The sequence below is a fragment of the Cydia amplana genome, chromosome 14, assembly GCF_948474715.1.
Source record: "Cydia amplana chromosome 14, ilCydAmpl1.1, whole genome shotgun sequence".
NCBI classification, from domain to species: domain Eukaryota; kingdom Metazoa; phylum Arthropoda; class Insecta; order Lepidoptera; family Tortricidae; genus Cydia; species Cydia amplana.
The window spans coordinates 8124987-8152967 of NC_086082.1; the positions used below are offsets into that span (position 1 = coordinate 8124987).

The 27981-nt window shown below is 40.6% G+C and overlaps 2 protein-coding genes across 2 annotated transcripts; both read right to left on the bottom strand.

Annotated features, from left to right (window-relative positions):
- Positions 1–4144: 4144 nt before the first annotated feature.
- On the bottom strand, positions 4145–11837 carry LOC134654059 (actin-related protein 5). Its single transcript, XM_063509473.1, has 12 exons — positions 11688–11837; positions 11430–11595; positions 11164–11330; positions 10709–10900; positions 10280–10510; positions 9851–9972; positions 9695–9775; positions 8963–9124; positions 7770–7933; positions 6484–6621; positions 5151–5305; positions 4145–4483 (listed from the first exon to the last, which is right to left on the bottom strand). The coding sequence occupies exons 1-12, from the start codon at positions 11794–11796 to the stop codon at positions 4179–4181; spliced, it is 1992 nt and encodes a 663-aa protein (XP_063365543.1). The 5' UTR covers positions 11797–11837; the 3' UTR covers positions 4145–4178.
- Positions 11838–13263: 1426 nt separating this feature from the next.
- Positions 13264–27610, bottom strand: LOC134654062 (V-type proton ATPase subunit H). Its single transcript, XM_063509477.1, has 10 exons — positions 27416–27610; positions 27251–27332; positions 26992–27169; positions 26087–26299; positions 22392–22526; positions 21599–21784; positions 18942–19129; positions 15786–15974; positions 14961–15074; positions 13264–13802 (listed from the first exon to the last, which is right to left on the bottom strand). Exons 1-10 carry the CDS (start codon positions 27468–27470, stop codon positions 13727–13729), a joined length of 1416 nt encoding a protein of 471 aa, XP_063365547.1. The 5' UTR covers positions 27471–27610; the 3' UTR covers positions 13264–13726.
- Between the last annotated feature and the right edge of the window lie 371 nt (positions 27611–27981).

The window sequence follows — 27981 nt, forward strand, 5'->3', positions numbered from 1 at the left end:
ATATCTTATTGCGATGCTTTAACTTGAATAGAATGTGTCGGTGTATAATGAAGTCGGATAATTTTATAGAGCTGTTACCGATGAGACGTATTTTGATCACTGAAAAGATTAAATTACTAGATGATACTTCCCGTAGTAATCCATAAGACGGTTCCAGTTCATATAAACTAATAATAATGAAGAAGTACAAATAATTCCACAAAGTGCAGATTCCTCAGAGGCAATATTGAAAGCTTCACAAAATGAATAACTTTAATATGATGTTTATTGGAGAAATCCAGAGAAGTGCCTGTTGCAACATAAAATTGGCAATATTTTTGAATCGTATTGCGTTGGTTGGTAAAGTTATGTTCAGTGTTCAATGCGTGTGACGCCGCCCACCGTGCGCGTGCGCGTGCGCAGCGTAGGCGGGCGGTACTCGTGGCAATAAGTGCGCCCGCGCAGGCGGGCTCGCACGGACAGAGCGTATAATTTGTGAAGCTTCTTACTAAACTTTGTGTGCCTTCTAGCGGATAGCGACATTAGGCAATATCATCGTAACACCATTGATTAAACTTCATATACATTAACTAAATTTCAATGTGAATGTTCGTGTAGAGTATTTTCTTGAAAATGTCGTACACAGAGTGTTATCGTTTACCAGTTAGGATATAATATAGTATATATGCCCTTAACCGTATCACAAAGGAAATCGATAAAAACCCATACTATTTATTTCCCTTAGTCGTTTGTCGAATACTAGTAATAACGAATAGTATATAGCGCAGTAGTCTTCCAAAATGTCGAGACGTTCGTGCACTCGGGACGGGTCAGTGCCGTGTCCGCTGCGGGGGTTCCTTATGGTTTGCCATTTTGATATCAAAGATAGATTGGTGCCATTTCTTGTAAATGAGTGGTAGAGTAAGTTTAGTTAAGTCTGCAGGTCAGGGTAGAATTGGAAATAGAATATTGTAAGAGTACTCGCCTTCTCTTAGTGTGTTACGTACCGACATCATACTTTTTGTTTTATTTGGATTTATTTTTCTCCTTGTTATTGTTTACCTTGTTGCATAGATGCATTATTTTATTTCCATCTTGTTGCGTGTGTCCATGTGCTCGGTTAGTAATTGTAAATATTGGTAGGGTTTATTTATTGACTGGTATGGAAAGAAAACAATCCACGATAGAAATAATAGGGACTAACGATGAGTCTGCTACCAAAAATACGAGTCGAAATTGAGGAAAACATCGTTCGACTAAAATTAGAATACTTAGTGCGGGACTACTTTTGGGTATAAAAAAAAACTAAATTTCCTTGTAGATGTATGTACATATAATAATATACATATGAATGTTGTTTGATAGTCCTCGATATTTTTTTATATTTTGATAGTTCTGTATTTAAAAGAAAACACGAGAAAATAGGCCAATATCTCATTTATCATTTTAAATAAAAAAAATATGTACACAATATTTTAAGATAAAATACGGTAATATGAATACGACGGATGCATTTAGTTGCCCAGAAATAAAACTATAAGTTTAAATTACGACTATCAGATAATTGTCTTCAAGTTCTTGTACACTTTTAGTAAGTTTCTTACCAAGCCATTGAGAACAGTATTATTTAGACAAACTAACTTGAGTTTTACGAGTAGTATATATCTTTCAGCTACCATTATAACTCACCATTGAAAATTATAAAACATAGTTTGTAACGGCATTGTGTAGCACTACCTTTTAGGTGCTTCACAGTGTTGACACCATGTATTATCCATAGATATATGAATGGAAATAGAAACACCAACATAGCGATCTAGGTACATATAAAATATATAAATGTATATTGCGTTACAACATCAATGTGGCGCGGCGAGGGTGATCACGTTTTATTTTCTAGAATTAATAATATATTTTCGTTATAATTTGTTCACTTTCTTTATTATTGTTTTCTCTTGAAATTATACATATATGAGCTATGGTACCTCACCCTAGCCGGGCCATTCCAGAAGTTGGCGCGAGGTCCTGTGTGTTACGAAATATATTTCAGACTTTTCGATTAATGCAGGTACATTCGTCTACATAATCTGGTGAATTTGTTCACTGGGAGTATATTTCGTAAGATACTAGGACCCATATATTATTATAACAGCAGTGAAGGAACATAAACTGTATGGTCTGGCAATAAGGTAGAGGATCTATTATTTTGTGCCTTCACTGCTAAACTATTTTACATACCGATGTTAGTTACTATATATAGAGAAGTAATGAGCCATTTCAATTTACGTAACCGTAAAAATAGTTTTTATCGTCTCCTCTACTTATTTTCAAACGTAGAAAAGACTGAATTACTTTAAAAAAGAAAGAAATCCACATTGAAACGTAAGAATACTCACTTGAATTCATATTGGCAGCGTTGTTTTTTGTTATTTTTTACCATCAGCGGTTGTTGCGACGGACCAGCCCGTTGTTTTGTAAGCCCCTTTTACATTCGGTTATTGAAATCGTACATATCCTATCCCGTGAGTGTAATGTATACTACCTTGAGGCCGAGTCCTAGTCTAGAGGCGGCCCGGCCGTCGACCAGTTACGTTGGATCGTGTAATAGGTTAACGAGCAGATAACAGTGAGCCTTGTGTAATCATAATGTCTAAGGTACATATATTTAGTTCTATTGTATCATTAGATTTATGCGAACTTCCGCTTTGCCAACTATTGCGTTGCTTACATTGTAATCGTTATGAGAGTACAGCCTAAGGATTTTAACTTTTTTTTTTATATACTGAGAGCTATTTCTAAGTCACTATTGTTTTTACAATTATCATCTATATTATAATAAAATTATACGTGGCTTTAAGCCATACTTAACCAAATTTTGGAGTACTTTACATAATTTAATTCCAAATTTTTATTAAAAATGTCTCTAAGCAAACATCATGGCATGATGGTTTTGGTACGTTTGTCATTTAGTTATAGCTCTTCAGAGTTTTAATGACCAATACTTTTAACTACTAAACTGTTTTCTTATTGTTAAAATTTTTAGGCTAGTTTTAAGTTAGGTTTGTTAACTGTGGTGTATTAAACTGCACGCGAATATCGCTCTTACAGCCTCCTTTACAAGAATCATTTATTTACTTGTTTATAGTCTGACTACTTGTGATATTTTATCAAATATATTTGATTTTTTCTTATAAATCTTCATATTATGTGAATTATTAATTATATCCTTATTGTTTATGAATAGTTTATTGTTATACTTTGAGTATGCAACCTACAGTAGGCGGGGCTGTGAGAGTGTCTATGTAGTCAGCATTATGTATATGCTTTAATGTGATTTTTTAAATGTACTCTTTATTATAGTCTCATCAATCAATATAATTAGCGAACTAACAAAGTGTTTTAAATTTTTTTCAGTTCATAGTGATTTATATCGAGATCAAAATAAAAACAGAGTTTATTTAATTTTATGGAAAAATATACATTGTAAAATTATTCTTTAGTGCTCATTTGCAGAGCTCTAATAAAAAAAGAAACTATGTGAAATGCAAAATAACAAGTCACGATTCTTTTAGAAGTCGCCATGTAGTGGAGAAAAATAAACGTGCCATGATATTTGTGGCTAGATGTTTTGTTTTAATTTATATCACCCTTAACTAGAACCTACTAATCTAAAAATTTATGATTAAAAAGAATATCGAGTTATGGCCGGCGGGGCCAAGTAGGAATACACCGAAAAAATAAATTTTCTCTCTTGTTGCACAAACGAATGTTCCTAAAAAGCATAGGTGACTTTCACATGAAGGAGACTCTCCGGGCTTCAGGGTTTTCAAGAAAAAAAGTGTTTTTAAATATTCTCCTTTTTGATAAATTTGTAAAAAAAAACACCGTTCAAATTTCGGCTTATATTCAAACAATTAACCTTTTGGACGCCAATGACCGATATATCCGCACCGTAGGTTCAACGCCAAAGACCGATTAATCGGTCACAGACCACAGAGCAACATAGACCTACGCGCATATGCATAAAGTTCAATTTCAGTTTTGACACGTGACGTGGCGTCAGCGTGACAGCTTTTGTGTTTGACACGGCGTCGAAAAGGTTAAACTGAGAATCTCATTTTTGGTAAATTTGTAAAAAAAAACACCCTTTTAAAGTTTCGGCTTATATTCAAACAGAATTAAGACCTACCTTAAAACTACTAACAGTCTACAACTATTTCTTCCTTGACCACATTAGCGTCGCCAGCAGGAGCCAAAGTATTGTCAACAATAGGTGCAGGACTCTTGTAATACTTGTTGCTCGAGTGGTGTTCCTTCAGATATTCTCCCCCTAACTCGTAGTAGTCTTCTTTAGACACGCACCAGTTTTCAAACTCGTTGCTGCCGGCGAAGTCGCGAGCGCCGTACCAGGCGTCCAGACTTGCGTTTTTAGCGGTGACCACTTTGTGCGTCGATTGGAACGGACGCATTTCTAGGAGCTCTCTTTCTAGTCTTTCTTTTAAACCTGGAATTTAAAAATGTTGTTTAGCGACTTGGTTTGACTACGCTACGTTCTAGTATCCTAGTAGCACAACGCGTGAAGTACAGTCGCCAAAGTAAGACTTTGGCTGGACCACTATCTATGGAACTTAATTTATAACGTTAATAAAGTCATAGTTCATGCATGACTCTAGGTCCTGGAATCAATATGGTTGATCAAACATGCAGGTAAGTAAACGAGTGATCACTTAAAATTTTTAAAACATCATTTGTGTTTTGCTTTTAACCTTTTCGACGCCATGTCAAACACAAAAGCTGTCACTCGGACGCCACGTCACCCAAGTGTCAAAACTGAAATTGAACTTTATGCATATGCACGTAGGTCTATGTTGGTCTGTGAGCGTTTAATCGGTCTTTGGCGTTGAACCTGCGGTGCGGATATATCGGTCATTGGCGTCCAAAAGGTTAAGCAGCTACGAATAAAATAATGCCGAAATCTATTTTTTTACTACAATGATAGGTAGTCATTATGTTCACCTCATTTGCGTAGATAGTGCGTCTTCAAGACGAAGTCTGGCATTGCAAGCCCGGGCCTTCCATAATGCGGAGAAGATTGATTGATGGAGTTGATGTCGTCGGACACGGCGAAGAGAGAACGAATGAATGAAATGAAATGAATGAATGGTGTTTACCAGGGAATTGGGAGCAGCCCCCCGTGAGGAAGACGTTATTGGCGAGCAGCAGCTGGTCCTCGGGGCTGAAGTGCTTGAACACGTACTCCAGGGTCTCCGCCAGACCCGCCTCCAGGTTGCCCATCATCGACGGCTGAAATATCAGCTCTGGAGCCCTATTTAAAACATATGGTACTTTATGAGTAAGCAGTCTAGGGGACGTCGCCAAGGTGACAATCGTTAATCGTCAACACTTGTCATTCGGATAAATTTATTATGGAAACGCTCCAATGGGAGGAACGATGTATGATGATTTTACGACACATTAGGTAATTGATTTTTCCTCAAACATGCGAGGAAATATTGCCTTTTGTGATTGTTACAATACGGTGCGAAACATAGGTGCGTAGCCTCCTGTAATAGACACAGCGCCAGGAGGGGTGTAAGCACCAAAACAGATTACTGTGTTATAAGTTTATGTTATGACAGTGTACTTATAGTCGCCATCAGATATATCAGATATGGCGACTGTACAAGTCACTACTAATCTCCTCCAGTAATCCTAATAATGTAACTATATAATAAGTATATTGTTAATCTTATCGGATGGAGAGGTGTCTTATCTGTTTATTAATATAAATATGTAATAATAATTAATTTCAGGTACCTGAAATGTAAGATTATTTAAGTGTAATAGTGATTTATATTGTACATTATTTATTGATTTGTAAAATTATTGCCTTTTATCAATAAAACATCTGAATCTGAATCTTGCTTAGTATCTACTACGTTGTTTACGTATACGCGTATGCGTACTACGTGTAGATACGTGCATCTGCCTATCACATCCGCTCAAGCTCCTTTGGGTCGCGCACTCAGGTAAAACCAGCGTAATTCGTGTTATTTAAAGTGTACTATGTATCAGGGATGTTGCGAACATCCGCATCCGCAAACGCGGAACATCCGCATTATTTTCAACATCCGCATCTGCATCCGCATCCGCATAAAATCGATGCGGAGCTTATGCGGATGCGGATGTCGAACAAGTTGGTACAGGAACGTCTTAGCGGCGGCGTAAGTGCTTAGGTAATTTCGTCATTACCTATAACGAAATCGTCTAGATCCAGAAAAGTCGGCGTAGTTACCGCACCTATATTCTTGCTCAAATACTAAACGTTTCGTTTTTTTTAAATAAAAGAATACTAAAAATGTAATATTTGACGTTTTCTAAGTACCTAATCTTGACATCCGCATCCGCGGATGTGAGCCTTTAAATATCCGCATCCGCATCCGCGGATGTCAAAAAATCTGCATCCGCAACATCCCTGCTATGTAGTATGAGGATGTGACTGGCCTGAAGGGCTCGATGGCCAGGTGCAGCTGGTGGCGCTGGTCGCTGGGCGGCGGCGGCTCGTGTTCGCGCAGCGCCTCCTCCAACTCCACGAGCCGCTCGCCGTCCGCTTCCGAGTCCGAGTCGGCTTCGCGGCTGATGCTGAAGATACATTTTCTCAAAAATGGACGGCAAAGTCGACGTTGCCGGTTAAAAAATAGGTCGCGAAGTGCGTAGTTTATGGTCATTCAAAAAATTAAAAAGTTAAAAACATTGCAGTCTCGATTTCGGGACTGCAATGTCGCATACAAATTCCATTATTTAACGAGTTCCAAACTTTTTAAAACTTTAAATGGTCATATCAAATGAAGGCATAGGTCCATTAAACAGCCAAACAGATGATCAGCACTTATTATTATAATGTTGGTACCGCGACTATTTAGGTGTCTCAAATAGGTTGGCGTATTTTCAGCAGAAAAATACACTTCTTTTTTTTAAAGGCGGCAAGCAAATCTTTTTAATGGTTTTACTTTTTTCTGTGAAAATTGCTTCTGTAAAATATTTCTATTTCTTGCACCATTTTTGAGAAAAGCACTATATATGACTCGGCTGGAAGGCTACTTGCTGGCTTCGGATTCAGTTAAACGGACTCCCAGGGTCGTCCGTTTAAAACGAATCCTCAGCCAGCAAGTAGCTACTTCCGAGCCTCGACAATAATGTACTATTTTATACTTATCAATTTTCTGGACAAGGGTGGAGTTCACTGACGACCTTAGCCACAACATGGAGCATGTACTCGTAAAGACTTACGGTGACCATAAGGCCCCATTTAGACGGCGCGCGAACTCGTATACGATTTTAGTTTCATTGCGGACCATTGAGGTTACGTCAATTCAGCCGACCGATCAAATGACGCAATGTAAAGGAACTCGCATGCGACTTCTCGCACCGTCTAAATGAGCCCTAAGCTGTGAAATTTTATAACGCCGAACGAGCCTAGTGCGCAAATTGGAAAGTCTATAATCACACATTCATTCAGTCTCTTGTAAGACAGCAGCTGCTTAATTCAATGTTTGGCCGTTCATAAATTCAAAGGCCTTTGTTTAACACATTCAGTGCCGAAAACCCGACTACTTATCGGGTATTATTTCGTTCCCAGGCCGGACGACCCGGGGATCGTGGTACTACATGCATTTATATGGCGAAATTTTTGCGGCCTGGCGCGAATGTCTTGTTTGGCTGCGTGGCAATGAATTTGTTAATCATGCCGAGCAATACTAGGTCATAATACTCTGACATAGAGTCGTTACCTCTTGTAGGCGTCCCAGTCCGAGTCCTGGTTGCCGAATTCGTCGCCGGCGGCGGCGAGGCGCGAGATGACGCGCATGCGCTCGGCGGCGGCCGCGGTGCGCCGCTTCACCATGGCCGCGCGCCGGGCGCGCCGAGCCTCACGACGGGACACCAACTCGCGATACTGACACAAAACCAACCAATGTACTCACTGCGCATCAATACATCTTATAAAACAAAAAAAAACCGGCCAAGTGCGAGTCGGACTCGCGCACGGAGGGTTCCGCACCATCAACAAAAAATAGAGCAAAACAAGCAACGGTCACCCATCCAAGTACTGACCCCGCCCGACGTTGCTTAACTTCGGTCAAAAACGGACGGACGGACAGCGGAGTCTTAGTAATAGGGTCCCGTTTTTACCCTTTGGGTACGGAACCCTAAAAAACAACGGGTTGCACTCAGGGAGTGCCGGCAGAAGTGAAAACTCAAAATACTATATTTCCGATTAAACGTATTTTACACTTATGTTTAGTATTTTATCTAAAAGTACTATTTTCTTTGCCTTATTCTGGAAAATACTATATTCCACCAAAAAATAGTTGGCAACCCTAGTCTTACGTCTTACGGTCACGTGACACCTGTTACGAGTTTATCATTTTTTCCCCATCACAAAAAGTGCACAGCGCCGCTAAAGAAGTTTTCACTTCAAAAACAAGCCCCTCTGCGTCGGTCTGTCTGTATGTACGAGGCTGCTGAAAAGTTCACGGCCTAAGAAAAAAAATGAAAGACAGTATTAAAGTAAATGTTAATTATTTTAATCGTTAGTAATGGCGGCAATATTTAAACTGCCAAAGAGGCGGAGAAAAAGTAGCATCGTTTTTTTTAATTTCTTTTATTTTCTAACTTAGGCCGCGAATATTGCAGCCTCCCCTCGTATGTATGTCCAAGATTAACTCTCTCGCGTTACGCGCCTCGGAATCCCAGATAGTGATTAGACACTTAGGACCTGTGTTTTTTAACCTTTTCATAACGCCACCCCCTTAGTGTAGTTGACGTCAAAGATACGTAACATTTTTCGCCTTATTACAAGGGAGTAAGGTGTTACGGTGTTTAAGGTGTTAAATGAAATGTTACGTATTGTTTTACAGCTGGTTTCGCGACCGCAAACAACCTACAGTTTTCATAATAAGTTAATAACAAAATGAAACTTTACCTTCGTCCTTGTGTCGTTGAGCCATATCTGGAAAGCTTCAGGGTCCGAAGGCGGTTGGAAGCGGCCGGTCGGACGTACTTCAATATTTTCGTCGGCCGTCGCCGCCGCCACAATACGCTGCTTGTTTTTTTCTATGCGCATGTTTAGGTTTGTTATTTGTTTCTGTAATAAATATATAAACGTCAGAATAATGATGGGTAGCAACACTAGCAACTAGCAATAAAGTTGTGTTTATATTTGTGACCAGATTACTAATATAGAGAGCCTCCACAACATATGTGAGAAGTATCTCACATATGGGTGATTTTGGGGCCCCCTTTCCCTCTCTTTTGGCTCTAATCGACTATTGACGTGAAGCGTTTAGGGGTTGAGGTAGGGAGGTGGGAAATTTAACCAACCAATCCACCTCCAATTATCATGAATTTTATACCATAGTCCAGTGGTTCTCAATCTTTTTTTTTGACGGAACCCTTTTGGAAAGCGAAATACTTGATGGAACCCTACAATAAAACAATAGTTTTTAGAAGTGTATTTTTTTATTAATAAGCATAATAATTATGCTTATTTTATTATTCTAAATTATTCTAAATTCTTGCGGAACCCCTGCAGGGGTGTCGCGGAACCCTAGGGTTCCGCGGAACACACTTTGAGAATGGCTGCCATAGTCTGTCTGATAGATGCCTAAATCTGACTAAAACTTGTCTAGATATTTTATTGTTTTTGGGATCAAACCTGAAGGTCCTCATAGCTTTTAAAGTCCAATCCTTTGATGGCCTCGTTGAACTCGTCCGTGTCACCGCCCTCTATCATATCCTGTAGAAAATTACTTCAAATAAAGTATCGCATTTATTTACTTTTAAAAGAATAAACGTCATAGAAATTATTTACCTGTAATGAGAGTAAATGGCTCAATTGTTCCTCGTCTTCCGCTAGTCTTTCTTCTCTTTTTCTCGCATTAATTTCCAATAGCCTCCGAGCCATCTCTTTCTTTCTTTCTTTTTGCTGTTCAGCTGTAAGAATGAAATGAAATGTCTATGAAATGTCATTTTAGTCTACCGAATAAAAAAATAGACTTTAGGGGTGTGGACAAAAAAATCTGTTTAAAAATATCTGTATTTTATTAAAATCTCACTATAGATGAAAGCAGTAGCCCGTCATTTTATTCTACTCCGTCTGCGGCAAACAAAAATACGGCCCACCTGATGGCAAGCAGTCACCGTAGGCTATGGACGCCTGCAACCCCAGAGGTATTATATGCGCGTTGCCGACCCTAACACACACATGATGGCAGTAACGTAACATACACACTATTCTTACCTGTCAAACCCGAGGAGCTAACTGTCTGCACATAAGGCAGTTGTATCTTCTTCACATTGGCCTCATAGTAGTCGGGGTTGGCCCACTTCTTGATTTCCTCCTGATAGTCCAGGGCTATGGTGCAGTGTTCTTGCAGGAGTTCCTCGGCGCGCGACATGGTGATGGCGTTCACGTGGACCGGGTACTTTAGCTGGAGAAGTTTATGGAGGTAGCTGACCATCTCACTACCACCTGTATTAATATGATAATAATCACTTAATCATATTAATGATTAAGCTTCTAGTTGATATTATACTGTGGTGCTCTTTAGTAACTTTAGGTGGTTACAGAAATGGGTGTTTTCCAGATAAAACTAAAGATCCTTGGCTTTATAGCAGTTTAAAAATGGAGATGGTTAGAAAAGAGCACTTTTGTCTGACTGACCCATACCCAAATTAATTCTCCTTGCATGCTCCTCAATAACCCGTCCCCTTATAACAGGAATGATGTGTATAGTGTGGTAGCCGCAGTTGACAATGAGCGCAGTATCCCCGATGTCATTCCTGTACATGCTGAACAGGGAGTCCACCCCATAGCTCACTGCCGGCACGCCGTAACCTTCAAATAGCAGCTCGGACATCACTGCAATTGAAGATTATGTTATTGTAGAAAGTAAAAAAAATGGAGTACTTTTTTATGAACTTGGGATTATAAGAAAAGAGGCAAATTTCATTTTTGGTACAAGCTATTATCACTGACTGTACTTTTCTTTCCACAGGCAACTAATAATCATCCACAATTAGTTTGCATTGTTTTATCACAGAGTTCCCATAGCTACCTCCTGTCTCCATCATCAGATCAGGTCCATGTCATTATAATATTGCATTTACACAAATTTAGCTTACACTGTCTGCAGTAATTTGGGGTAACAAAAGCTTCCGTCATTACAATAGGATGGGGCACACTTCCTTCATTGTCTATGCCCAAGTGAGAGAATATATAGTCACAGACTTGCTCCTGCACCTCAAAATGTGTTACCACATTCTTATCAAATTGTGTTTTTAACTGGAATCTGAAATTATAAATTACACAAAAATGTTATTATAAGGACAACACACACATTTTGTATACCTGGTGTAAACTATATTTTTTAAGTTATATTCGTCTGTACCTCACTGCTTCTATATTAATAATATCATTTCCGATTTGTATTGGCGGCGTTACCGGCGGTTCAGCATCTTTCTTCACTCTATCTTTGCGAGGCCTTGCTATTAAATTCTTGAATATTAAATGAGGTTCATCGTATATTGACCACCCCACACGGCACTGGTACGACCCTGGCAGAATTTTCCAGTTATAAAACATTCGTAAATGTAGGAATTATTTCAATAAAATATAGATTCTACAAAACTTACTTAAAAGAACTTACCATTATCAATGACTAAAGGTATATGCCCAAATTTTAACGTAGGCTCATATTCATGCACTACGTCTTGTACTGTTTTGTAGTCTTTTAAAATTAAAACGTTGCTATCCATTATTTTTCACTAATTATTTAGATATTTAACGCAAAGAAAAAACCACACAAATCAATGCCCATAAAACTGACGTTAAATTGTCAACGTCAGTTTGACGTTTCTTCAAACTTGAAATTGTCTGTTTGAGCTACATTAGAAAGCATTGCAGGTTGATTAAGAGGTTCTTACACGATCCAGCATATAATATCGATTAAGGAATTAATGCCGCGCTAGAGTGAAATAATCGTATATTGTTCTCATTCTAAAACATGTACATGACTACGTCTCGAAATTTTTTTATCATTCCCACTAATATTATATAAATGAAAAAGTAAAGGGGTTATTATATCTGTCCTGCCAAAGGAAAGTTTCTGCCCATTTTCGTGATAAGCGACAGGGAAATAAGGGTATGCGAGCACGGGCAACTTAGTCGCCAGGCGACTTATTTGTCTCTTACGACAAATTAATCACCTCCTCGCCGTGATGCGCGCACGAGAGCGACAGCAACACGACTTTTTTCTACGCAGTCATCAACATGGATTTCGAATAGACGGCCGTGGTCGTTGTACTCGTATTAAAAAACCCGATGAAAACGTCGAAAAAATCAATATTGCATGAGGTGCATCCATTATGACTACGTTGTTTAAGTTAAATAAAGGATTCTACTTAATAAATAAATATTACAAAATATATAGAGGTCTCCATTCCACTTCTTCAATTAGCCTACTATTGTCGATTATCATCTTCTACGGCAGGCATTTTACTTCGTATTGAATGCGGGCGCGTATTCGTACACGTACACATACAAGCTCTCGCCGCGGCGGTCGAGTGGCATCTGGCCAGCCGGCGACTTATTTGTCGCCCGTGCGCGCACTAGCATTTAAACCAATAGGGAAGGAGACAGTTGCGTCGCGGGCTTGTCTCGCGGACAAAAAAGTCTCCCGGGAGTCGCGTCGCTACGTGTGCGAACTTCCATACTAGCCCATAGACTTGACGTGAGAGACAAAATAGTCGCGGCGACAAAAGTTGCCCGTGCGCGCATACCCTAATATGCGTAGTCTGTAAAACAACTTTATCAGCAGAAAAAGGCGCAAAATTCAAATCAAATAGTATATATATAGTTTGTCAAAGCACTGTCTCATTTCAAACAGACAGAGAGAATCATACTATCTTTGTCTTACACTAGTACTAGCACCCAAAAGAAAAGGATGAGTATAGTTTTTCTGGTTCTTACTGACTGACAAATTTGACTGGTTTGACCAACTTTAGTTACGGTCTATTCAAGCATAAACACACAAACCGATTTAGATGAAATTTTGAGTCCTGGGGAAGGGTAGGACAGTTTTATTAAAACGAAATCGTCATTCTACTCGGACGAAGTCACATGCAGAAGCTAGTATATCATAAACATTTCACATTTTATTGTGAAATAGATATGTAAACGAGTTATAAAATTTGTCTTCTCGGTTGCAAACTTAATAAATGAAATTCTATTTGCGCTATTTATTTATTTTATTCACAATACTGTCGCAGCTCTCAACAACTTTAAGTATAGCTACGTACTTTCTTCTAACACTTTATTTACTTTTATTAATTACATATAACAGTATTTTTTCTTGAAGCATACATTAATAAATCGTTTTTATATAACAATTATAAATAGGAATGTGGATATTGACAATCATTAGACTTTCTTACTTTTAAAAACAAGGTGTACAATAAATAAATCAAATTGTTTTTATAATATTGACTGAACAATAATACTCTGCTACTATTTGAAATTAGGTAACATCAATTGGGACTTATTTACAAGTTTAGGGCGTGTAAAATGTATTCATGGTCACACTCAACAGCGTTAGATCATATCATTAGTACATTTGTAACAGTAATAGAAGCCCGTAATCTAAATACTCGATAACAACAAAGCTTTAAATATAGATATATATATTGCTTAGGCCTTAGCTCCTACAACGGTACCCGCCTGCTTGTCGATTTGTTCCTTCTCGAGCTGTTTGCCGAGGTACTCCCTGGAAATAAAATAATGTATGTCGATTAGACGATCACGTAAATTAAAGATGCTCAATGTACGGCATAAGTAAAACGATAGATTTCATAAAATATGAATTATAGGAATGTAGTGAGGTTGACTGCCACACTTTCCAATTCCAATCCCACTGACGGTTCCACTCAGGATGCCATCTCATTTCGGGCTGTCCTCAAAATCAGCCAGGAACCAATCCATTAAAGATGTTCAGCCCTAGTAGCACGGTCGCATTTTTATCGTTTGTCACCATGCCTGTCACGTATTAACAAGTATGTAAGTGCGAAAGTGACGGGCATAGTGATAGTGGATAAAAATGGAACCGTGCTGAGCCCGCAGGTCATTCAAATAAAAGTCACTGTATCGCAGTCAAACACACTCAAGCATAGACTAGAGAAGCAGCGACATGTACATTAGTGAAAGATGTCGTACAATGAAATTGCGCTTATGTTGTACACTGTACAGAATAAGGAACTCTATCTATCCACCAAATTTTATCAAAATCTGAGAAAAAAAACGACAACAAAATAAAAAAGCGGCCAAGTGCGAGTCGGACTCGCCCATGAAGGGTTCCGTATTTAGGCGATTTATGACGTATAAAAAAAAACTACTTACTAGATCTCGTTCAAACCAATTTTCGGTGGAAGTTTACATGGTAATGTACATCATATATTTTTTTTCGTTTTATCATTCTCTTATTTTAGAAGTTACAGGGGGGGGGGGGGGACACACATTTTACCACTTTGGAAGTGTCTCTCGCGCAAACTATTCAGTTTAGAAAAAAATGATATTAGAAACCTCAATATCATTTTTGAAGACCTATCCATAGACACCCCACACGTATGGGTTTGATGAAAAAAAAAATTTTGAGTTTCAGTTCGAAGTATGGGGAACCCCAAAAATTAATTGTTTTTTTTCTATTTTTGTGTGAAAATCTTAATGCGGTTCACAGAATACATCTACTTACCAAGTTTCAACAGTATAGTTCTTATAGTTTCGGAGAAAAGTGGCTGTGACATACGGACGGACAGACAGACGGACAGACGGACAGACAGACAGACAGACATGACGAATCTATAAGGGTTCCGTTTTTTGCCATTTGGCTACGGAACCCTAAAAATGGCCCCTAATACATATAACGTACCAGTTGTGCACCATGAGCTTCTGCACGGCGAGCAGCGCCTCGTACCGCACGTTGGGGTCCTCGTGGCTGAGCAGGTGCATCACGCGCTGCTTGCCGCCGAGGGTCTCGATCACACTGCAAATATTCATTACAACATTACGTGACACTCACACATATTCAATATAAGTGACGTTTTTTTAGCAACAGATACTGGGTACTACATTATCCCTTGCCATAAGGAAAAAAATTGCTTGTACCTATCTTTATACGAATAACTAGCGACCCGCCCCGGCTTCGCACGGGTTAAAAAATTATACATAAACCTTCCTCTTGAATCACTCTATCTATTAAGCCTTCGTATGTCTAAGCACTGATCAGTGTGCACAATTTTAAGTCCATTGTTTAATACAAAAGGTTTAAATTCGTTCGCACTGATCAGTGCTAATACATACGAAGGGTTAAAAAACCGCATCAAAATCCGATGCGCAGTTTTAAAGATCTAAGCATACCTACGGACAGACAGCGGGAAGCGACTTTGTTTTATACTATGTGTTCTTATGGTCAAGCAACAATGTGGTATATCACTACACTAATTATTTCACGAAACTACTTACAAATACATCGAATTCTATACTTTCAAAAGTTTCAAATATTGGTCAACCAGATCTTGACAGTAGAAAAAGGCGGCAAATTTGAAAAATGTAGGCGCGAGGGGATATCGTCCCATTGAAAATTTGAATTTCGCGCCTTTTTTTACTGACAATATTTGGTTGACCGGCTATATATCTCAACCTACTTTCGTGAAACTGATTTTGGTAATGTAAACCCCGCTTAAGGTGTACTCACTGCTTGCCCCTGGGGTAGTGGCGCACGTACTCGCCCACGTCGTAGCAGGCGACGGCCAGCACGACGGGGTCCTGGCTGCGCTCGAGCAGGTGCACGAGCGTGCGCAGCAGCTCCTGCCCGCGCTCGTTCAGACGCGCCGCGTTCTCGCGCCAGAACTTGGCCGACTTGTGCACCGGCGACCATTCCAACCTGCGAACACAGTTTAGAATAAGAATAAGAAACCATTTATTGCAACACAAAAAGCATACAGGTTACAAAACATAAGGATTGAAAAAAATAAGAATAATTGTGCGGCAAAAGGAACGGGCTCAGCATACGCTGCGTCAGTCATTTCATTACAAATTGCCTGCGCAGCGCTGATTTTCAGTCCGTCCCCTTCACTGAACCACATTGACATTTATGCGGGTTAAAAAAAAAAATTCTAAACAAAAAACCACTACAAAGATCTCTAGTTATATCTGTATGCTGCCAAATCTCTGTATGCTAAACTTGGTCAAGCCTTGGAGGATATAATCAAACGGAGACGCCATGTCTGTAATTTTCTGCGGGGGAGGGGAACGTCAAATGTATGCGTAACGTAAAAATAGCCATGTCAGATAAACGTCAGTCCATACATTGTGTATGACCGTTGGCCGCCTATTTTCGACAGAGGGGAAAGCCTGTTAATGGCTACTCCGTTTAGTTGTATCCTCCAAGGGTCAAGCAGATCTTGTCAGTAGAAAAAGGCGGCTTTGAAAAACGTAGGCGCGAAGGGGTATCGTCCCATAGAAAATTTGAATTTCGCGCCTTTTTTACTGACAAAATTTGCTTTTTTTTTTCCCTATAATGGCTTTTATTCCTCGCTAAATTTAGCAAGGTGGATTCTGCCAATGTCGAGGTGTATACTTTTGACTTGCGCAACGAGAATGTTCGGTTAAATTTTGGTTTTTGTGGAAGGATAGGCTGGGAACCTAAAACAAACAAATATTATGGACAACACGGACAAACACATGACATGACACAATTGACATAGTACCAGCATTAGTGGAAAAGAGCGGAAGGCGGATGACAGATTGTTGAGGCAAGCAACATTGCGAATGAAATGGAGGAAAAAACGTAGAAATTAAAGTATACATAAATACTAGCTAGTTAGAAGTAAAGTAATAATTAAAGTTTTATATTTTGTTCCTGTAAAATTTGCTTGACCAGCTATAGTTACTCTAGTCAAAGAGAATTTGAAATAGAGGCGGATTGAGAGGTAAATTATGTAGTCACAGTAAATTTACTGCCATCTTTCGACAGAAGATTAAAACTATTAATAGAACGCCATTTAACTTTGATCCGTATCCTTATCAGTGAAAGAATAGGGATCAAAGTCAAATGGTGTTCTAACAGTTTTAATCTTCTGTCTAAAGATGGCAGTAAATTTACTGCGACTTGCTCTAGTTCATGTCATATAAAATTATTTGTTTAAATTTGAACTTTAATAGCTGTCAATAGAGTTGGATTTTATAACTTCCGTATATGGTTTCGTATGAACTAGACTAGAGGCTTAAAGTTCTCGACGCTAAAAATTTACTTCACACGTTTGAATCAGAAAACTTAGCAATTAGCATTATAGCTACATATTCATGCATGTCATGTCGCCCATATTGATTGAACCCGCCCGGAAGGTTCAATCTTTTTGGCGGCGCGTTTTAGCGTAATTATTCTAGAAATATTCAAACAACACAAACATACACCACATATTTAAAGCCTGATACCGTCCACTTTTGATTTCAGTAGCGTACTGGTCGAAGAAGCTGACGGTGCATAGCCAACGTGCAATCGATAACGCTCCGTAGCGAACGAAACGCAACTGTCACACTAGTAGGGAAAAGTGATAGACAGAAAATACTACTATAGGCTCTCTCTCTCTCTCTTCTCAGCATATTTGCGTCCACTGCTGAACATATGCCTCTTTCATGGATTTCCATGGTGTACTATACGCTACGGTGCGTTAACGATTAGCGCGTTGGCTACGCGCCCTGCAAGCGGTTGTTAAGTAATGCTGAGGATGTCCATATAATCAATCTTTCATGATGTCCTTCATTGTCGGAGCGCTTCTAAAACACACTAGACTTGAACAACTTACCGTCCACTCTTCACTTCAGTAGCATACTGGTCGAAGGAGCTCAGGTCCTGCACGGAGGCCTGCAGGCGGGTGTTGAGGAAGTCCATGTCGCTCATGATGTCCTTCATTGTCGGAGCGCTTCTAAAACACACTAGACTTGAACAACTCACCGTCCACTCTTGACTTCAGTAGCGTACTGGTCGAAGGAGCTCAGGTCCTGCACGGAGGCCTGCAGGCGGGTGTTTAGGAAGTCCACGTCGTTCATGATGTCCTTCATTGTCGGAGCGCTTCTAAAACACACTAGACTTGAACAACTCACCGTCCACTCTTGACTTCAGTAGCGTACTGGTCGAAGGAGCTCAGGTCCTGCACGGAGGCCTGCAGGCGGGTGTTTAGGAAGTCCACGTCGTTCATGATGTCCTTCATTGTCGGAGCGCTTCTAAAACACACTAGACTTGAACAACTCACCGTCCACTCTTGACTTCAGTAGCGTACTGGTCGAAGGAGCTCAGGTCCTGCACGGAGGCCTGCAGGCGGGTGTTTAGGAAGTCCATGTTGTTCATGATGTCCTTCATTGTCGGAGCGCTTCTAAAACACACTAGACTTGAACAACTCACCGTCCACTCTTGACTTCAGTAGCGTACTGGTCGAAGGAGCTCAGGTCCTGCACGGAGGCCTGCAGGCGGTTGTTTAGGAAGTCCATGTCGTTCATGATGTCCTTCATTGTCGGAGCGCTTCTACAATACACTAGACTTGAACAACTCACCGTCCACTTTTCACTTGAGTAGCGTACTGGTCGAAGGAGCTCAGGTCCTGCACGAAGGCCTGCAGGCGGTTGTTGAGGAAGTCCACATCGTTCATGATGTCCTTCATTGTCGGAGCGCTTCTAAAACACACTAGACTTGAACAACTCACCGTCCACTCTTCACTTCAGTAGCGTACTGGTCGAAGGAGCTCAGGTCCTGCACGGAGGCCTGCAGGCGGGTGTTGAGGAAGTCCACGTCGTTCATGATGTCCTTCATTGTCGGAGCGCTTCTAAAACACACTAGACTTGAACAACTCACCGTCCACTCTTCACTTCAGTAGCGTACTGGTCGAAGGAGCTCAGGTCCTGCACGGAGGCCTGCAGGCGGGTGTTGAGGAAGTCCACGTCGTTCATGATGTCCTCGTCGTCGGAACGCTTCTGCTCCAGGATCGCCAGTTGCTTCAGGACTTTGCATTGCACCATGGCGATGCAGTGCTCCTTTGCTACCTGGACAAATAACATGCATTCATTGACTTTTTTGTGGCTTCAAGTGCCGATCTTTTGAGGATATAATGTATTCAACCATATTACAGAAAGACAAAGTCATAAACAAAACTCGTAACGTGCAATGGACTCAAAACGCTCTAAACCTAAGAGCCCTTGCACACGCGACAAACAACTGTCCCTAGTTAAGGATTCTCGTAAGAAAAGCTTCTCTTTGACGGAGTCGTTCAGGATGTCGGCCAGGATGGGATGGCGTGGAACTTGTTCATCTTGTACAGCGGGTTGTATAGGACAACTGTCCTAGTGGTCATACCTGGCCGTCCTCCGGCTTCTCGATGAGGTTGCGGAACACGGCCAGCACGATGCGCGTGACCTTCTCCTTGACGGAGTCGCTCAGGATGTCGGCCAGGATGGGGTGGCGTGGAACTTGTTCATCTTGTACAGCGGGTTGTATAGAACAACTGTCCTAGTGGTCATACCTGGCCGTCCTCCGGCTTCTCGATGAGGTTGCGGAACACGGCCAGCACGATGCGCGTGACCTTCTCCTTGACGGAGTCGCTCAAGATGTCGGCCAGGATGGGGTGGCGTGGAACTTGTTCATCTTGTACAGCGGGTTGTATAGGACAACTGTCCTAGTGGTCATACCTGGCCGTCCTCCGGCTTCTCGATGAGGTTGCGGAATACGGCCAGCACGATGCGCGTGACCTTCTCCTTGACGGAGTCGCTCAAGATGTCGGCCAGGATGGGGTGGCGTGGAACTTGTTCATCTTGTACAGCGGGTTGTATAGAACAACTGTCCTAGTGGTCATACCTGGCCGTCCTCCGGCTTCTCGATGAGGTTGCGGAACACGGCCAGCACGATGCGCGTGACCTTCTCCTTGACGGAGTCGCTCAGGATGTCGGCCAGGATGGGGTGGCGTGGAACTTGTTCATCTTGTACAGCGGGTTGTATAGAACAACTGTCCTAGTGGTCATACCTGGCCGTCCTCCGGCTTCTCGATGAGGTTGCGGAACACGGCCAGCACGATGCGCGTGACCTTCTCCTTGACGGAGTCGCTCAGGATGTCGGCCAGGATGGGGTGGCGTGGAACTTGTTCATCTTGTACAGCGGGTTGTATAGAACAACTGTCCTAGTGGTCATACCTGTCCGTCCTCCGGCTTCTCGATGAGGTTGCGGAACACGGCCAGCACGATGCGCGTGACCTTCTCCTTGACGGAGTCGCTCAAGATGTCGGCCAGGATGGGGTGGCGTGGAACTTGTTCATCTTGTACAGCGGGTTGTATAGGACAACTGTCCTAGTGGTCATACCTGGCCGTCCTCCGGCTTCTCGATGAGGTTGCGGAATACGGCCAGCACGATGCGCGTGACCTTCTCCTTGACGGAGTCGCTCAAGATGTCGGCCAGGATGGGGTGGCGTGGAACTTGTTCATCTTGTACAGCGGGTTGTATAGAACAACTGTCCTAGTGGTCATACCTGGCCGTCCTCCGGCTTCTCGATGAGGTTGCGGAACACGGCCAGCACGATGCGCGTCACCTTCTCCTTGACGGAGTCGCTCAGGATGTCGGCCAGGATGGGGTGGCGTGGAACTTGTTCATCTTGTACAGCGGGTTGTATAGAACAACTGTCCTAGTGGTCATACCTGTCCGTCCTCCGGCTTCTCGATGAGGTTGCGGAACACGGCCAGCACGATGCGCGTGACCTTCTCCTTGACGGAGTCGCTCAAGATGTCGGCCAGGATGGGGTGGCGTGGAACTTGTTCATCTTGTACAGCGGGTTGTATAGGACAACTGTCCTAGTGGTCATACCTGGCCGTCCTCCGGCTTCTCGATGAGGTTGCGGAATACGGCCAGCACGATGCGCGTGACCTTCTCCTTGACGGAGTCGCTCAAGATGTCGGCCAGGATGGGGTGGCGTGGAACTTGTTCATCTTGTACAGCGGGTTGTATAGAACAACTGTCCTAGTGGTCATACCTGGCCGTCCTCCGGCTTCTCGATGAGGTTGCGGAACACGGCCAGCACGATGCGCGTCACCTTCTCCTTGACGGAGTCGCTCAGGATGTCGGCCAGGATGGGGTGGCGTGGAACTTGTTCATCTTGTACAGCGGGTTGTATAGAACAACTGTCCTAGTGGTCATACCTGTCCGTCCTCCGGCTTCTCGATGAGGTTGCGGAACACGGCCAGCACGATGCGCGTGACCTTCTCCTTGACGGAGTCGCTCAAGATGTCGGCCAGGATGGGGATGGCGTTGAACTTGTTCATCTTGTACAGCGGGTTGTATAGAACAACTGTCCTAGTGGTCATACCTGGCCGTCCTCCGGCTTCTCGATGAGGTTGCGGAACACGGCCAGCACGATGCGCGTCACCTTCTCCTTGACGGAGTCGCTCAGGATGTCGGCCAGGATGGGGTGGCGTGGAACTTGTTCATCTTGTACAGCGGGTTGTATAGAACAACTGTCCTAGTGGTCATACCTGGCCGTCCTCCGGCTTCTCGATGAGGTTGCGGAACACGGCCAGCACGATGCGCGTGACCTTCTCCTTGACAGAGTCGCTCAAGATGTCGGCCAGGATGGGGATGGCGTTGAACTTGTTCATCTTCTCGGCCAACAGCGGGTTGAAGGTCAGCACCCACAGGCAGAACACCAGCTGGTATTGGACCTGAAAACAAAGACATCATTTGATGCGTTTCTTTACATACCACTTGCAATAAACTTTCACAAATCTTGCTTGTATCATCATTCCCGCGTGATTCAAAATATCGTAAAGTACAGAAGACAAGACAGATACATATTATTAGAAACACTAAAATATCCATCGGTCGACTGCAATAAGCTTTATGAACAGTCAGTTAACTGTGCCAACGATGGTACTTTATGGCAAGGAACTACTGGGTGAATCAACTTTTTCTTGTCACTCGTTGCGATGGCCACTCTTTAAACCCTAACCCTTAAATTAAACAAACATTTTTGTGGTAGTTACAAGCCCTCTCCACAATTCACCCTACAACAAAATGTTAAGTGTACAAATACAAATACAAATGTTTATTTCTTAGAATATGGTAGATACAATGATGGTCAAATTACAATAAGTGCGTCATATTCTGCCTCTACCGGCGTAGAAATATTACAATTAAGTTGCTATACCTACTTGATTATTGCTAACATGCATATATATTATAGTATTTACATGTCCAGTTTTATAAATCTTATAAATAATTACCTAAGACCTACTGTAATAATAGATAAATGTATATAAATGGTAATACCTGGAAGTTGACCCTGGAGGCGAGGATGGACAGCAGCGTGGAAATGCCGTCGACGGAGAGGAACGCGAAGCGGTACTCGTCCACGCGCAGCATCATCTGCAGGCAGCGCGCCACCGACTGGATGTAGTCGATGTGCTGGAAACCACGCATCTCCAACTTTAGTACCTACCTATAATATGCTGAGAGTTCAAAGGACCAGCGAAGTCAACGCGTATTGCTTGGAACGGTATTGATCATTTAACCTCTAGCTTCTGTTTTAAATCATTATTTTGATAAATCAAAATTGCATTTTTCTTGGCAAATTTTGACGTGTGGGTAACTAAAATAAGAGAGATACTGGTATGTAAATGAATACGCGTCAATTTAACTGGACCATGGATATGGCTAAAAAGCGATGCTGAATGTAATGCCGTAGAGTTACTCGTATTCCTCTTTTGATAAACTAAGCCCATTGTGCTTTAAGCTTCACATTTAAATAATCTATAAAACAAATAGAAACACGGGAACCAAAACCCCAATGTACTTAATTAATCCCTTAGGTAATTGCAAAAACATGAAATTACAAATTTTATCAACTCCATTTGCAACTACTTTTTTTATAGATTAGGTTTTACGAGCCGGCTAGATAAGTTACCAGCACATTGATTGAGTTAATTGCGAAATCGACTGTCGTGCGCTGCGAAAGCGCCGGCTTAACCGCTATTTGTTGTGCACATTATAAATAGACCATCTATTTGCGTTTATTATTTACACAAAGTCTGAAGCTCACGCGTATACAGTATACTAATACACACAACACTCTACTTACAGTTGGTTAAAAAAGCGGGCCTTAAACGATTAATGAACACAAGAAATATTAATAAATTAGTAACAGCTCTAAAACCAGGTTAGCATCGTTGTTACACACTGTTGAGAGCTTCGGCTACACAGAGTACCTTCTTGGAGCCCGGGGGCAGGTCCTCGAGCGGCGCAAGGTCGTCGAAGGAGGTGTAAAGGCTGTGGTATTTGCCCTGGGCTTCGGGCGCCTTGTCCTTGTGTTTGTGTTTGTCCACAATCGGTTTCTCGTGAGCCAACATAACCTGCTCGGCATGCGCTAACTCGGCAGACATTTTCTCCGCCTTACCAGAAAACAAACCTCTCAGTAATAGTGCACATGCGATTGCCCCGGCGATGATACGCGGTGAACACGGCTTGTTAACTGCTCTAGATTAATGACTTTATTTAGGTACTATAATTTAACATCATGGGTTTCTGCTACAAAGGTGCATTCAGATCCGGTGAATGCTGCGCACATCGTAATACGAAATGCAAGCAATACCTGGATACATCTTAAGTTTGTAAACTGACAGCAGTTTTTCACAATGTTTAAAATATATGTTAAAGAAATAAAGTCTATTAAGGTGTTACTGGGTCATTATTTGATTTGGTGTAAATCGCATGTCGCCGGCGTTTTTCGGCACAAAACGATATTGGATCTTTACCGTGTCTTATAATTATAAGTAGTAAATAAAAAAATATTTATACATGCCGTGTTCCATTTCCCGCTATCTTTAGAAGATCTATGTTTTTTAAGGCTCCAAAGGGTCAAAATGTCACTACCAACGCGTGTCGCCTGATCAGATTTCATCAAAACATGAGCTAAAAGTCAATTTAAATGTAAATTTATGGCTAGTATTTACTAAGTGCCTAAAACTACATTAGTTAGTACATTCATTATTGATTGCACAAATTAAATTGTGTCCTCCAGAACTAAATGGCACCATCGAACTTAACCGGCCTTCGCGGTACCGTCATTCCGTGGATGCTACTTGCACATCATATAGCTGTCCAATAGAACGCAGTGTTGAGATCCTGCCGCTGCCCCGGCGCGCCCTTCGTCGCCTAGTAATCGACAGTGGGAACACACTTCAACATTTGTGCCCGCATATATTTAATTTTCAAATAATAAGTCGATTACCATGGAGCCGTTTAAAAAAATTGTCAGGTTCTGTGTGTCTTATTTCTCGGTAAGTGAAAATCATTTTAATACGAATCCTATTTGATACGATGACTTATTCGAACTGTTATGACGTAATTGGAAGAATGTTCTGGAACATTAACTATGTTTAGGGTTATGAGACAAAATGTTAGCTTTTGTCATCACCGTGGTAGTCATTACCATGGAATACCGTGGATATTTCGACCACGGTAATGACTATTTCTCCACGGTAAGGACATGGAACGCTTTTCTATTGTTTATCTTCTCTTTTAAGAGAATCTGCCGATGGAGAGTTATTTTTATTTGCTTGTATTTTATTCATATTACTATAATATTTTACTTAAAGTGAGAAAATATGTATTATTATTTATAAGGTAAAAATAATAATTTGTCATTACCATGTATAAACGTCACACTAATCACATAAAATGTCATCACCATGGCACTTTAAAATTTCGAGGTCCATATCTTCGGAGATAAGTTTCACAGAAAGGGACCATAACGTTTCTCAAAATCCTTGCATGCTAAACATTTGATTATGAGCAAACAAATACCTAAATTGAAGATTTTTAAATTTTTTACCGTGGACATGCCAATTTACACCAAATCAAATAATGACCCTACTATAGCTTCAATGAAGATGCATAGCTCCGCACTAAAGTAGTGCAAAGTATGTTAATATTATTAAATATCTAGGTGATTTGGTAACTTTGTGTTCTGTGTAGTGTTCAATCTAATTTCTAATAGAGGTAAATATTGAAAAATCTGTTCAATTATAAAATATCTAGACATTCTACAGGATAGTCTGTTAGTCATTTTAATATATTTGACATACCACACAGGAAGTATTGAAAATAGAGACAGTGCAACAGGGGTCCGTTTCTCAAAAGCTTGTAACTTGTAATACAAGTGGAAGTCCCTTTCTAACAAAAGCTGTCAAAAAGGGACATCCGCTTGTATTACAAGTTACAAGCTTTTGAGAAACGGGCCCCTGATCAAAATAAGGGTTGTAACTTGTAAATGGAAGTTCCTTTCCAATAAAGGAAGTATGAAAGAAATTTCCGCTACTATTGTAAGTGACAAGCTTTTGTGGAATGGGTCATAGTTTGTGTAATAATTTGTACAAACTTGAATTTGTTTCCTTGCAAACAAATCAAACAGGTGCATGTGCATGTCAAAATAAAAATTGTTCAGTGAAGTGTAGGTGATAAAATGTGAAGCTAGCAGTTAACAGAACAGCCAAGCAATGATGTTATCGACAAAATGACATGTCACTGTATAATTCAATAAAAAAAAACAATATCACAAATTATTTGATGCAATCATGCATAGAAATCATAGACTTTATAAACTCTGTTTATAATTTCTAGTTACTTATAAAATAACAGTTAGTGTATTGTTGTGCAGTTGTTAATTTCTAAGTGGTAAGTGGTAATTTTCTAAGTAATTTTCTATGTTCAACTGAAATTATATTACCAAATATTTTTTTAAGCAATTGATATCAGATTTCAAATGTTATAAGTTTAAAAAAAAAAATTTCCTGATATGTGCAACCTGTAAAGTAATATCGTAGTTTCTTCGTATATAAGTAACAAATAGACATTGTTTACAAAGTTTCAGTAAATTCCCATAATACAAATTAAACATTATTTTTTTAGTCAGTATCCAGAAATTATCAACAGAGTTTACAAGGCTCATAATCAAATTAGTAACTTACATTGTGTTTAAGCTGTTCCTTCAGCCAGGTCAAGTAGAAGTTGAGGTCACTCTTGTCCATGAGCTGCGGGTGCCAGCAGGCCAGCTTTGCGATGATGCGGGCAGTCATGTGCTGCACAAACTCGTCTTGGCGGTTCAGCAGATTCAAGAAAGGCTGCCAGACTTGTCCCGACTTGTTGTGCTCGCGGAAAATCTTCACTCGGTTTTTGTTCTCCTGAAATGATTTTTTTACCAATATCCATGAATCAGGTATGCAGACGATGATTTCAATGTTTACAAGTTTTTTATTAAATTGCAAATTGCCTATGTTTGTACGGGTCAAATCTTGCAAGTTAAATTGACCCACTTCCAATGCAGCTGCAAATTTGCATAAATGCATATATATGTTAAGTCGAGTGACAATGCAATATTATGGTACAATCGAGCTGATCTGATGATGAAGACACGAGGATGTGGCCATAGGAACTCTGTGATAAAACAATGCAACCTAATTATGTTTGGCGTTTTTAGAATTGTCTTGATTAGTATTAGTTGCCTGTGGAAAGTACAGTCAAAAACTTATTTTGCCTTGTATTCTATACTATAACTATAAATTAACATCAACTTACACAACAAATCATTTGTCAGCTTAAATCATTAATGTTTGTTTAGAAGAACTGAACATAAAGTAAAGCAGTAAACTTTTTTTGATTAATTATAATCTTGCCATGTAGTATGTCAATTTTCATCTCAATAACTTTACTTAAAAGTCAAGCATGTTTTTTAACTATAGACGGGCAATGATCACAATAAAAACAAAACTTAATTTTGTCACATCCCACAACTAAAATTTCTCTAGAGTGAAAAAGTAAGTGAATGGGTCTAACTTGTAGAAAAACATAACAATATTATCCAAAAAATACTTACAGAAAGGATATCATCAATCATGACCAGAATGTACTGGATAGTGTGGTCCTTGCTGACATGGGTGAGCAGGTTGATAAACACGGAGCAGCACTCCTCGGGGCTCTTATCAGGGAGGTCCTTCATCCCATGGTCCAGGGCCGACACGAAGTCGTGGTCGCGCTGCGTGATCATCTGTGACCTACAATGTACCTCACATTTACCTAATTCCAAAAGCACATCTATGGATTAAGCAGCAATCATTTAAAATAGTTTTACTTACTGCAAATAAGATTGCCATTTTATATCCGTTTGACGGATTTCACTGGCCCTTAGCTGCAGGACGCTGGTGGCAGCGATCATATCTGCAAAAAAGGAAGTGGTAATCACATAATCTTTTTCATTAAATTGGTCCTAGCAAGTTAAGGTACAATGGGCAGGAACTTACCAATATTCTCTTCGCCAATAAGCTTACTAACATTTTCCTCGTTGATGTTAGCCATTTTGGCTAGGATATCTTAGAATTATGATCAAGCCAATAATAATTGGAATAAAGATCAAAGAATTCAATAAATCCCAAATACAAGTAAAGACGAGAGCCTCAGCTGAGAGGTCTTGTGACTACATAAAGTGACGTTGGTATAGTGCGAAAACATAATATATTTTCTTACCTTCTTTGTTGTATATCCTCCATGCTGAGAAAAAAAGAGACAAATATATAATTTTTTATGTTGTCTACCTTGGGAATTGTTTCAGAGCATGCAATATGCAATATGAAAAAAAGGCAAAATGTCATTTCGTTTCGTTTCGTGTCTATGGTACTCAGTAAACGTCAAATTTACTGTCAGTGTCAAATGCCAAAAAAGAAAGGGCGGGAAACTTCGACCTGTGCGCGCGTATTTTTTTCTCCTTTATACAATTTTAAATATTTTTAGTAGTAATAGTGGTCACCGCAGTGTAAATAGTTTGTAAATATCATTGGTAGTTAGTTTATTATATTTTGTATATATTTAT